The 13,975-nt window shown below is 42.7% G+C and overlaps 1 protein-coding gene across 1 annotated transcript in view; it reads right to left on the bottom strand.

Moving 5' to 3' along the window:
- LOC146673319 (uncharacterized) overlaps window positions 1-13,975 on the bottom strand; it is a 58,952-nt gene that overhangs the window by 20,347 nt on the left and 24,630 nt on the right. Inside the window, exon 6 of the mRNA XM_085401853.1 lies at window positions 3,953-3,964. Coding sequence (XP_085257979.1) covers window positions 3,953-3,964 — 12 coding nt within the window. The remainder of the gene's footprint in view (window positions 1-3,952; window positions 3,965-13,975) is intronic.

Below are 13,975 nucleotides of genomic sequence, written 5' to 3' on the forward strand. Positions count from 1 at the left end.
TCCACCTCATGATGCTTAATCGACGTAATCAACTTTAATTTGATGCAGTGTGGGAAAAAAAACTGTGGCTGTAGCTACAACCGTAGCTTGCCTCCACCAGTGTGTGAATGTGAGAGTGAATGAATAATGGCATTGTAAAGCACTTTGGGTGCCTTGAAAAGCGCTATATAAATCCAATCCATTATTATTATTATATTTTACATCAGATTAAAACTTTGGGTGTAAGATTCAGATAATTATTTAATAAAAGCTAAACATTTTAAATGAGAATAAGAAAGAAAAGTATGTCTTTGTGCCCCCTTTTGTCTGTTAATGCCATATCGGCCCCCCTGGCTAAACTTTGCCCGATATCCGATCCAGTAATTTAGGTCAGTATCAGACCGATACTGATATGTAATATTGGATCGGTCCATCTCTAGTAGTTATATGGCATTTTTGTTCATATAAAGCATAACATTGAGGCATATCAAATAATTCTTTACCAATTATTCGTAAGTTCTTTACGAAACTTTCTGTTCATTTTGAGTCTACATTTATGCCTGGTTGCATCCATTTCACACAGCGGAAGCAGTCTCAGTTTACAGATCTGTTTAGTGGTGATGTAAACAAAGTAGTCTGCCAAAGAGTATTCATCGGCAAGTTCAGTCAACACAGTCGCTCTGCTTGGACATGCAGTCAGCTCAAAGGCTCTGGAATGTTCCCTGTAAGCCTTCTCACTATGAAACACAAACTCTCCTGAGCAATACAATACAGGTGGACTTCAGATGTACAATGGAATTTCTTTGCAATAGTCTGAGCCATTTCTTCTTTCAAAACATCAACAGGAACTGTTGAGACATTTACGACCTGTAAAGGAATGTTTTCAATACTAGATGACCCAAATGATATGAATTAAAAATGACCACCTTACCTAAAATACCATTTGACAATTAAACATTTGTTATGTTTACAGGAGGGTACTGCAAGTCTCCAAGTTTATTAAGTAGAAAAATATTTAATTTCAAAAAAATTAAGAAACAGGAAAAAATATCTGTTCATGTTTTGTATTCCCTCCTCATTGTACTAAGAACACATCAATTGTTAAATAAAATACTATGCAACAGTTGCAACTTACAAACTTACAAATTTCAACAACCCACACACAACACAACAGTTTCCGTGGTAAAGCCAAACTAGCTTGTGTGCAGAATTTGAGTTATAAACAGTATCTACATTTTGAATAGCTAAGGCTTTCATATTAGGATATCATGCTTGTGCTAGCATGAAATTCTGCTATATTGTTACACTAATGTGTTAGCTAGCTAGAGTGGTATAAACAGCCAGATTTAAAAAAACTAAACATAAATGTGAATAAATAGTACTGAAAAGAATCGACAAACTGATGATACCTTTGCGCAAAAAGTATTTTCATCAAGATGGATGAAGACAGATTGACTCTTACTTTTCCAAGATGAACGTGAAGCAAATCATGAGCTTTCCTGCCTCCTGTGGTTTAAAGTCACGTGTGAACTTGTGATATCGCGAGTCTTTAAGGCAGCTAACCACTCTTATTAGATTTTATCATGTCATATCAACAAGAATACATTTAAGAGGTGTTAAGTTGGTAAATTGCATGTAGATCTTATATGATTTTATTACATTCACCTTAGAGACAAACATTTATTTTGTTCAAATTACATGTTCGAGTCCTGTAAATCCAATAAGCTTGACTTCATCTACTTTTTCTCAGGCAGGTGTGAGCGAGAGTCTACAGCTTTCTACCCCCAAGTCTAATCCCTTTACTTTCAGGGCCGTGTCCACTTAATACTACACTGTATGGTTATATGGCATCTTAGTTCATATAAAGCATAACATTGAGACACTTCAAATAATTTCATCTCAACAGTATTCATGAGTTCTTTACGAAACTCACTGCTCATTTTGAGTCTACGTTCATGCCTGTTTCCATCTGTTTCACACAGTGGAAGTGGCCTCAGTTTGGTGGTGATGTTGTAACTATGTTTGGTTAATGCCTCAACTCTGTGGTGTGCAGACAATCATAGACAACCAATTATTTATATTTTAGAGATTATGTTTATTATGTGGATATGAACAGAATGTTCTGGTCTGGCAGACACATTATACAAGAACAGTAGGTTTTAGTAGCACAGAAGCGGAATGTCATTTCAAAATTCAAAAGAACAAATCAACTTGTAGCTCTTCTCATTAAATAGGCAGTAATTTAACTTGCTTGTTTCATGTAGCAGGCACAAAGATGTTAATACACAAAACTGTGTGTTGTGCTCAATAACCCACATCATACTGATATCCCATGAACTGCCAGTTATTCAACTCTGTCATTTATCTCCTACCTCTGAGAGGCGCTACTGAGCTTCCATAGATCACAGGTTGTAATAATATCAGGTTAAATGTATAAATGTTCACACCGTTACATTCAAGGTGAGATCAAATCTGCACACATTCAAACACCAGGTCAGGAAACCTTTACAGCGACAGGAAACAAAGACAAACATTGAAGAGTAACACGTGTAAAACTTTATCAGTAAACAAACTGGTATAAAAATAAAATAATAAATAATCTTGACATGTTTAAACTGAAGAGTCTCCTTCATGGAGGAACAAGTTAAGGCTTCATAGATCAGAGGAAACATGTGACTCTGCAGCTCCATGTAACACATTTCTCTTTGGTTTCATAATAATATCAGATTATTCAGTCGTTCAGTTCTAGCTGATAAATGGACCCTGAGCACTTTGTGTTGTGTTTGTGTTGTCAGTCAGTGTCTGTAATTATTGTGTAACATCTAAACACGAGGATCAGTCTGAGTCTGACCTCACAAACAGCTGAACCTGAAGATGAGACAAACTCACTGATTCTGATATTGTGACAGAGACGACGCTGAATTCATCACTGTGAACAAACTTATTTCTGTTGAGATCAGTGACAGAAACATGTTTGTCACATAAAATGGTTTTTGTTGTTGAATATCACTGATCTTATTCTTAGATTTGTAACTTTTCTTTGTTTGAATGATGAAGTCCTGAATGTTCCACATATAAATAAGGCAAAAGTGTAAATAACACTGTTTAAGAACATAAACTCTTCCACTGAGATGAGCGACTAACCTGGAAGCTAAAACAAACTAATAACTAATACTGATGCACACAAAGCAAACAAACAAAAACAGGAAGTTCAAATCTCTGAGAGCTGACTGATGTCTGTCCTCATATCATCTTCTGAATGTTTAATAACACTAAATGAAATCTGGCTCAGCAGGAGACTCAGACTCCAGGAATTCAGCTGTAAAAACTCACATTTCAAACAGACTACAATTCAGCAGGTTGATGGTGCGGATCCTGACTCTTTGTTTTTTCATGTTTTCTGTAGATCAAAAATCCACCAACAGCAGCAACAAGAAGAACAGCAGGAACACTCAGACCAACTTTCAGTCCAACAGATCCATCCTCCTTCCCTCCATCTTCCTTCCCTCCTGCCTCCTTCCCTCCTGCCTCCTTCCCTCCATCCTCTGTGTGTCCTCCTGGCTGACCTGCAGGTGAGAAACAGGTGTGAGGTGTCAGCTGTCAGGTAGGTGATGAGTGAAGAACAGAACAGAATCCATTTCCTCTTCAAACTGCTGTCAGACATTATCTACTGCACTCTGATCACATCACTCAGACCAGCTGCTTTCTACAAAGTCTCGTCAACAACATCTTTAGAAACAAACATCAACAACCAGGAAGCAGCTTCACCTCTGATCACACACACACTCAGCTCTACTCACTCACCTGGAGGAACAACATGAAGGTGGATGATGCTGATGGGCTTTGAACTGCCTCCACCTCTGGGAATGACAACACACTCATATGTTCCAGTGTCATTAATCGTCACATTGTTCAGAATCAAAGACACGTCTCCATCCTTCATCTGTCTGTCCTTCAGATCCACCCGGTTCATAAAAGATGGATGCTGGTCATCTGGTTCAATTCGCTTATTCTTGTACAAAAGCACATATTCATCTCTCAGGTCAGCTCTGCTCCACTTTAAAACAATGATGGGGTTATTATTTGGAGCTCGACATGTCAGAGTGATGTTCTTCTGTCCAGACTCAGCTGTGATGTTTTTCTGGTCTGAAAGAGGAAACAACACAGAGCAGATTGAAGTGAGACGCTGGAACTGACTGCAGGTCAGATTTGAAAGAAGCCCTCCCACTCTCAGCTTCATACAGCAAAGGGACTGTTACTCATATAACAACCTTCTCCTCAGCTGATCATTCACACACACACACACACACACACACACACACACACACACACACACACACACACACACACACACACACACACACCACTGTTATCTCTGCCTCAGTGCTTTCTCAGATTTGCACTCTGACCAGCAACAACTCAGGGTTCAGTATCCTGAGGAGAAAGTTCTTGTCCAAGGAGACTTTAGCATGCAGGCTACAGGAGCCAGTGATCGATCCACTGACCTTCAAACGGATAAATGATCCTCTGTCTCGTGAATTAGGAATGGCCATGCACCACCCACAGAAAAGAGAAAGAGCTCTGAGATGGTTGCAGTGAATGTCAACAGTAGTAAAAATGTAATAAAATGTAATCTATTAGTCTCAAAGAAGTCATCCATTACAGGATTAAATGACTACAGGCCTGTCTCCCTGACATCTGTGGTCATGAAGTCCTTTGAGACTCGTGTTGAGACACCTGAAGGGCATCAAAGCCTCTGCTGGACACCCTGTAGTTTCCCTACTGGGCAAACAGGTCAGCTGAGGATGCATCAGTATGGGACTGCAGTAAATCCTGCATCACCTCAACCAACCTGGGACATGCGCCAGTATCCTGTATCCAACAAAGTCATCCCAGACATCCTGCAGCAGAAGTTCACCCAACTTACTGTGCCCACCTCCAACTGTCAGAGGACTACCAGCTTCCTCAAGATTCAAGATTCACATCAGGCACACAGACCATCAACAGTGGGTTGCACCAGAGGTGTGTTCTCTTGCCACTGGTCTTCTCTCTCTACACTAATGACTGCACCTCAGGAGAAGCATCTGTGAAACTCCTGAAGTTTGCAGATGACACCACTGTCACTGGTCTGACTGGGAACAATCAAGTTCTCCTAAAGACAGTAGGTGGACCAGTTGCTTCCAGTCAAAGACTGTCAACACTCCACCTTCCAGCCTTTCAACAACTGTGAATCACTTCAGATTATTAGGATCCACCTCTTAGAGGAACTAGTCCTTACACATATAAACCATTTTTCATTAGTACCTAGTTGGATCAGCTCAACACTGTATGACTCAGCGCGACTCTTTTTACATTGCAATTGAGAACAGCTTAATAAACAATCATATGATCCTATGAGCAAGCACTGTGGTGACAGTGGGAAGGAAAAACTCCATTTTAACACGAAGAAACATCCAGCAGAACCAGGCTCAGGGAGGGGAACGCATGTGCTGTGACCAAGGGCTGGAAGACAGGAATAATTGAGATATATGGACGGTTGGCACTTGGCCTATAATGAGCCAAGACAGCTGGGTCAGGAAGTTGCGTTTTTGAAGTAAAAGTTTACCAACTACCAGTTTGAAGGCCTGTGGCACGTAGCTGATTATTACAGACAGGTTGATCGTGTTTAAGATTGAAACATTAATTCATGGTAAAAGTCATTAACCAGGTACTAAAAAGTGCCCGTTATCAGGGACTACCACCCAATGGAAAACTAAAAACCACGCTGAGCCGACTACAGTAGGTAGAAATGGAAAAAAAGGCTAATAGGCTATTAAAGAGAAGGCCCAGCAGAGGTTGTTTTTTCTGTGGTAACTCAGGAATTGCAGCGTCTCAAAGTAAAATGCAAAAGCGTTTCAAAAAGAAGAGATTAATGCGGCAGCAAATCATTCGTACACTTCCTGTATCGCTAAATTAGTTCACGGACTTTCCCGTCAGAATGCGTCATAGAGCAATTTTAGTGGCTACAACTTAACACGCTGCACATATAAGATGGTTTCTCCCAGCAGATAGTTTATATTTCACTTTAATGTGCTGCGTGTAAAAGAATCAGTAAACACTGGCGCTTCCTGCTGTTTTTAAACCGAAACTCTGAACCAGGAAATGTGTCCAGCATCTGTTAACGAGCTGATCTAGAGACAGACACCTTCATGAAAACACTGGAGTTAAATTCAACATAACTCGTTAAACCATTATTGAAAAAGATGCTCTAAGTTGTGGCATCTGAAGGTGCCTTCAGATGCCACAACTTCAGATGCCACCGGGGATGCCAGTAACCGAGTCAGTCTTTCATCATATTTATCTCAGAATAAAGTACCGGCCAGTTTAAATAACAGCTTTACAACATGTTTGACTTTATAATAACTAAATTTAACCTGCACAGACGAAGGCAACCAGACAAGTCCACCAAAACGCAATATATATTTTGGCAGCCATCACAGTTGGGGTAACGGGAAACAAGGTTTGATCAAACGCTTCCGCATTATGTGTTGTGATGCGTTTCATTGCACTCGGAAGGCTGAGAAAGACCCTTGCCACTCGCTCGCACTGTGAAGGTTTTCATTTACTACTTTGCAAGCTAGAGCCATTCATTGATGAGTAGCAGAGCGGTGCAATGCTAGACTTGTTGCAGGTAAAACCATGACTGCAGGTTGTTCATATTAGAGTTTGGTCAGTGGTCTGTGCACGGATTATTTAGCAAGTCTAAAATACACCACAGTGGGGAACAGATTCAAAAGATTTAGTTTTATTACAGGTACATTCCCCGCCTCCATCTTGGATTGTAACTTGAGCTTCATGAAGCTGCTCTGACTTTCCCCGTTTGAAATACAGACTGAGGACGTGATCAAACTGAAAATTCCGACTGAGATCTGCTCCTCCAGCTACTCCATTTCTTCTTCGTCTAATTTGTCTTCTTCTTTGTGATGTGAATGGTTGTTGGCCAATCAGCTTACAGTACCAATGGTACTTTAGCGTTACCTACTGGAGTGACTGGAGAATAGCAGGAGGAAAATTTGTACGGTAAAAAACCCCAAAACGAAACAAAATTATATAAAAACAACTGAAAAACAAAACTACCAGTCCTACCAAGAGGTTTGACACACCTTTTCATTTATTATATTTTCTTTATCTTTACTACTTACCTAATACAAACAGACATCAAATATATGAAGCAAGAGATATGGAATTATGTGGCAAAGAATAAGAGAGAATAAGAACTCTAAATATGTTTTATATTTTAGATTACACTAAGTAGCCACCTTTTGCTTTGCTTTGCAGAGAAATTTCAGTCTGCCTTTAAGCCACGGCACAGCACTGAAACGGCCTTGCTTAGAGTTCTCAATGACCTATTTGTAAGCACTGACTCTGGACGCTCTGTGGTCCTGGTTTTATTGGACCTTTCCTCTGCTTTTGATATGGTTGATCATAACATTCTTCTACTAAGACTTGAGCATACTGTGGGTATAAGAGGCACTGCCCTCAACTAGTTTAAATCTTATCTTGCTGACAGGTCTTTTTCGGTTAATTTGGGCAACTTCTCATCTTCCTTGGTACCTGTACACTGTGGTGTGCCTCAAGGATCTGTATTAGGCCCTATTCTCTTTTTCACTATATCTGCTCCCTCTTGGAGCAATTTTTGAGAAGTATAATATTGCCTTTCATTGCTATGCAGATACATAGATTTATTTTGAGATTACCGACAATCTTGCTATGTCTTGTCACTATTTTCGTGAATGCATGCGTGAGGTTAAAGGCTGGTTCAAGAGTAATTCTCTTGTCCTGAACGAAAAGAAAATGGAGATCGTGGTGTTTGATAGTAAAATCCCCCGCGACCAACTGTGTGCTGCTCTGATGCCTTTTGCTAGCTCTCCCTCTGACTATGCCAGTAATTTGGGCATACTACTGGATAGCTCGCTTAAATTTGACAAGCAAGTGTCTGCTGTTGCGAGGTCTAGTTTTAATCAGCTGCGCCTCATTTCTAAGGCTAAGCGCTATATTCCGCACATTGATCTGGAAAAACTCATTCACGCATTCGTGACTTCCAGGTTTGACTACTGCAACTCTCTTTACATTGGCCTTTCCTCCACCCTTCCCGTTAGATTTCAGATTGTCCAGAATGCGGCGGCACACCTTTTGACAGGAAGCAGGAAGTTTTCTTCCATCACTCCTGTTCTTGCTGGCTTGCACTGGCTTCCAATTAAATACCGTATTCAATTTAAAATATTACTTTTCACCTACAAAACCATTAATAACTTGGCGCCGAGCTACCTCAATGAGCTTCTCAGGTTACACACTCCTGTCAGAGCACTTAGATGTGCTACCCAAATTCTTCTGGAGCAACCTCGTTCTCGGCTGAAGTCTCGTGGTGACCGCGCGTTTGCTGTAGCTGCCCCGGTCTTATGGAACAACCTTCCTGACGCTATCCGGGTGTCTGACTCTATGCCACTGTTTAAATCACGGCTTAAGACTTATTTGTTTAATCTTGCCTTTCCACCTAGTTAACACTTGGTGTGCGCTGGTACATTTTTTATGCTTGTGAACTACTTTTATATCTTACAGTGGGGCAAAAAAGTATTTAGTCAGCCACCGATTGTGCAAGTTCCCCCACTTAAAATGATGACAGAGGTCAGTAATTTGCACCAGAGGTACACTTCAACTGTGAGAGACAGAATGTGAAAAAAAAATCCATGAATTCACATGGTAGGATTTGTAAAGAATTTATTCGTAAATTAGGGTGGAAAATAAGTATTTGGTCACCTCAAACAAGGAAAATCTCTGGCTCTCACAGACCTGTAACGTCTTCTGTAAGAAGCTTTTCTGTCCCCCACTCATTACCTGTATGAATGGCACCTGTTTGAACTCATCATCTGTATAAAAGACACCTGTCCACAGCCTCAAACAGTCAGACTCCAAACTCCGCCATGGCCAAGACCAAAGAGCTTTCGAAGGACACCAGGAAAAGTATTGTAGACCTGCACCAGACTGGGAAGAGTGAATATACAATAGGCAAGCAGCTTGGTGTGAAAAAATCAACTGTGGGAGCAATCATCAGAAAATGGAAGACATACAAGACCACTGATAATCTCCCTCGATCTGGGGCTCCACGCAAGATCTCATCCCGTGGGGTCAAAATGATCATGAGAACGGTGAGCAAAGATCCCAGAACCACACGGGGGGACCTGGTGAATGACCTGCAGAGAGCTGGCACCAAAGTAACAAAGGTCACCATCAGTAACACACTACAACGGCAGGGAATCAAATCCCGCAGTGCCAGACGTGTTCCGCTGCTGAAGCCAGTGCATGTCCAGGCCCGTCTGAAGTTTGCCAGAGAGCACATGGATGATACAGCAGAGGATTGGGAGAATGTCATGTGGTCAGATGAAACCAAAGTAGAACTTTTTGGTATAAACTCAACTCGTCGTGTTTGGAGGAAGAAGAATACTGAGTTGCATCCCAAGAACACCATACCTACTGTGAAGCATGGGGGTGGAAACATCATGCTATGGGGCTGTTTTTCTGCCAAGGGGACAGGACGACTGATCCGTGTTAAGGACAGAATGAATGGGGCCATGTATCGTGAGATTTTGAGCCAAAACCTCCTTCCATCAGTGAGAACTTTGAAGATGAAACGAGGCTGGGTCTTCCAACATGACAATGATCCAAAACACACCGCCCGGGCAACAAAGGAGTGGCTCCGTAAGAAGCATTTGAAAGTCCTGGAGTGGCCTAGCCAGTCTCCAGACCTCAACCCCATAGAAAATCTGTGGCGGGAGTTGAAAGTCCGTGTTGCTCGGCGACAGCCCCAAAACATCACTGCTCTCGAGAAGATCTGCATGGAGGAATGGGCCAAAATACCAGCTACTGTGTGTGCAAACCTGGTAAAGACCTATAGTAAACGTTTGACCTCTGTTATTGCCAACAAAGGTTATGTTACAAAGTATTGAGTTGTATTTTTGTTATTGACCAAATACTTATTTTCCACCCTGATTTACAAATAAATTCTTTATAAATCCTACCATGTGGATTCATGGATTTTTTTTTCACATTCTGTCTCTCACAGTTGAAGTGTACCTCTGGTGCAAATTACTGACCTCTGTCATCATTTTAGGTGGGGGAACTTGCACAATCGGTGGCTGACTAAATACTTTTTTGCCCCACTGTATGATTGTCAAGGTTTTTATAATTGATACGTGCCAGGTCCTTTCTCTTTTCCTTCCCATCTCCCTTTTCCTATTTTATTTTTGTCAAGCATCTTGGTATACCCTTGGTTTTTTAGTGTGCTTTATAAATAAAGTTTATTATTATTATTATTATTATTTTGCTTTACTGACAGCACCATAAACCATTGGCCTTCTCTCAGTCAGCGAGCTTAATGATGTAGTCACCTGTAGTCACGTCCATCATTACTTTAAGAACTGAAGGTCAGTCAGTCTGGAAAATTGCTAAAAGTTTGAATGTTTCCCCAAGTGCAGTTACAAAAACCATCAAGTGCTATGATGAAACTGGCTCACATGAGGACGGCACCAGGAAAGGAAGACCAAGAGTCACCTCTGCTGCTGAGGATAAATTCATCTGAGCCACCAGCCTCAAAAATCACAAGTTAACAGCACCTCAGATCAGAGCCCAGATAAATGTCACATAGAGCTCCAGTAGCAGACACATCTCTACGTCACTTCTTCAGAGAAGACTGGTGAATAAGGCCTTTATGTTTAAATAGCTGCTAAGAAACTACGACTAAGGAAAAGCAACAAGGAAAAGAGATTTGTTTGGGCCAAGAAACTCAAGGAATCTCAAGGCTCATGCTGTCATCACACAAGTTTTGGGGTTATTATTACAAGTTACGTTTAACATCGCTCTTTAACCCATTATTGAAAAACCTGCTGTAAGTTGTGGGATCTGAAGATGCCGCCGGGGATGCCAGTAACTGAGTCAGTCTTAAACCAACCGATACTTTCCTCTGTTACAAACAGGATGAAAAGTAGCACATTTAAAACATGTTTGACTTTATAACAACTAAATCTAACCTGCACAATTAGAACCAGCAAAGTCCAGTAAAATGGTAGATATATTTCAGCAGCCATCACAGGTAACGGGAAATCAAGTTTGATAAAAGCACTTCCGCAATAGCTGTTGTGATGCATATTGACCTTCTTTTTTTCTTCGTCATCTACGTTGTCTTTGTCTTGTACATTGCTGCCTGTTATGATGATTTCTGATATGAGGTTCAGTTCTACGATGGTGATCGCAGGGTGTGTGTGATCCACACAGAAATGTGGTCACAATTGTGAGTTAAGTGTCGTGATATATGGAGATTATTTTGCATGTTTTATTTTGCTGGTTTATTGGTGTAATTTAAAGCCACAATGTCATGTAAGTTCCCTGTTGCCAGGAGAGTGTATAACACTTTGGACAGTAGGGGGCAGCAGCGTGCTTTGGGAACTGAGTCGGGTGCATAGCTGCCGTAAGTTTTCCATTCTGGCAAGACTGACCAGGCGAACGGCAGCGTGTCTCCTGTGCTCACTTTCTCTCCTGTTTTACAGGATCGTAATCTGGCTACGCGCCCATCATAGTGGGGCCTGAAACAGATTTCTGGGGGCTCGTCCGGGATCGGCGGCGTCTGAGGAGCACGTCCGGCTGATCCAGTGATCATTGGACCCAAAGTGACAGTGTTGCTAAAGAGGGTGGGACCGGTAACGCCACCAGGCTGCAACAAAAGTCATGTCAGGCGACGAGAGGAGAAGACTCAGCTGGTCCATCAAAAAGAAACTCTACCAGCTAACGGCTGATGAAGCATACGACATTGCAACTCACCTTGACCCGGTGGCTGAACTGGACTCAGAAAGGCTAAACAAGGACGATGAGGAAGGTTGTATTGAGTACATCACTGCTTATATGAACAGCTCCACACTCCTACAGCTAGAGGATGAGGGCTTGGTCATGTTGTTATGTTTACAAGACACTATTGACTTGGTTATTACTAACCGGGATAAGGGTAGACCACCCCCCAAAGATCTGGCTAGTGGTGAAGGGACGCCTGTGATGCCACCAGCCAGTGATAACATTAATGGCAAACATATATCTCCCATGGGTGGCTACGCTCCCGAAGTGGCAACCCCCAACTTTGACATACACCAACTGCTCACAGATTCAGGGGAGGGGCAGAACAAATCTCACAGACACAGCATCAACGCACCTGACCCAGAGGGACCACAGTGTAGGACGGGTAGCTGCGGTCACATCAGCGGGCCTCGTGCCACTAACTCACCACCAACTGACATCAGACATCCACTGATTCCCCAGCAACACCACATGGCTGCAGGAGCACTGCCTGCCCCAGCCCACGAGAGTGTGATTGCCCTTCGCGACCTGCCCCTGTTACAGAGGAAGGAATTCAAAATACATGGTGGGCAAATAACTGATACTGCATCGGACATTAGTTTTAACAGTATCTGCAAACAGATTGATGACGGTCGCAGGGAACAACACACAGATGACGACATAATTAGAGGAGTCCTACGCGTAATCAAGGGTGGAAACTTTAAAGACATGCTTGTGAACAAGGAAGACCTGACAGTTACAGAACTGAAAAGTTTCCTACAGTCCCATTTGAGAGAGAAAACCAGCACCGAGCTCTTTCAGGAACTGATGTGTGCTAAACAACACGAGAACGAATCTCCACAGCAATTCCTGTATCGCATGATCGGACTGAAACAGAGAATAACGTTCACATCCAAGCAGGCAAGTTCAGTCATAAAGTATGATGCCTCCACACTCCAGGGCGTGTTCCTGAACGCAGTTTATCAAGGCATGGGAGAAAGGCACGAGGACCTCAGGCGGGACCTGAAGCCGCTCCTGGCTAACCCCACTGTTTCTGATGAAGCTCTCTTAAGACAGGTTATCCAGACCACGATGGAGGACAACGAGAGAAAACGACGACTGGGGCGTAGTGCCAGCCGGAAGTTCACACAAGCCCACAGCACAGTTGCAGAGCCAGAGGGAATGACCGGCGTTGTGGGCGAGACTAGAGTCAAAGGTAAAGACAATGTAATTCAGAGACTGAGTGCTCAGGTCGAGGCTCTAACGGAGGCCATGGAGACACTGAGAAAGCTCACTGCTCCAGCCCTGGTGCCCGGGGCTGCCCATCAAATTGTCCAACAGAGTGCCTCTGACAAGACCAAATCGGACAGAAAGACACAAAGATCATATGGGTGTCCACAGTGTGTAGCCCAAGGCAGGCCAAGCTGTAACCACTGCTTTTCGTGTGGAGAAGTAGGCCATCGTGCTATTGGCTGCTTGAAAAGGAATATGCAGTCGGGAAACGAGTGCCGGTCAGGGCTGAGGGGCAACCCCTGACCAATCCAAGGGACAAATCCCAGCCCCATGATGCCACAGTACTAGAGTTAGGAAAGAGGGACCAGTCTATGAGCTTACAGATGGGTAACCACCTACCCCCACCTGAGAAAGTTGCCCCACTGATTGGCCGAAAATCCCTATTGAAATGCAGCATGAACGGCTATGCAGTGACTGCCATGTTAGACACAGGGGCAAATGTGAGCATCATAGACCACGCCTGGAAGAACAAGTACCTACCTGAAAAAGAGATCCGCCCACTGAGTGAACTAATGGATGAGGAACTCAGTGTAACTACTGTCACGGGGGAGGCAGTGCCATATGATGGGTGGATGGAAGTGGTGGTAAACCTGCAAGGCAACAACGATCCAGATCTATCCATTAGAGTACCTTTTCTAGTTAGTCGACTAGATTTAGAAAGACCATTGGTTGGTTTTAATGTCATCCAAGAACTCATCAAGAGTAACGAGAGCAGACCCAAAATCATGTCCATCCTCGTCAACCTGCTGACTGGTGCCCTAGAGATCAACAGTGCAAAGGCAGAGGCTATTGTAAGCTTCATACAGACCAAACCAAAAGTAGAACAGAATGCGACTGTAAAGGTGGG

Source organism: Rhamphochromis longiceps, linkage group LG3, assembly GCF_057381845.1.
Source record: "Rhamphochromis longiceps isolate RC_006_pf linkage group LG3, R_longiceps_female_GT1.1, whole genome shotgun sequence".
NCBI lineage: Eukaryota > Metazoa > Chordata > Actinopteri > Cichliformes > Cichlidae > Rhamphochromis > Rhamphochromis longiceps.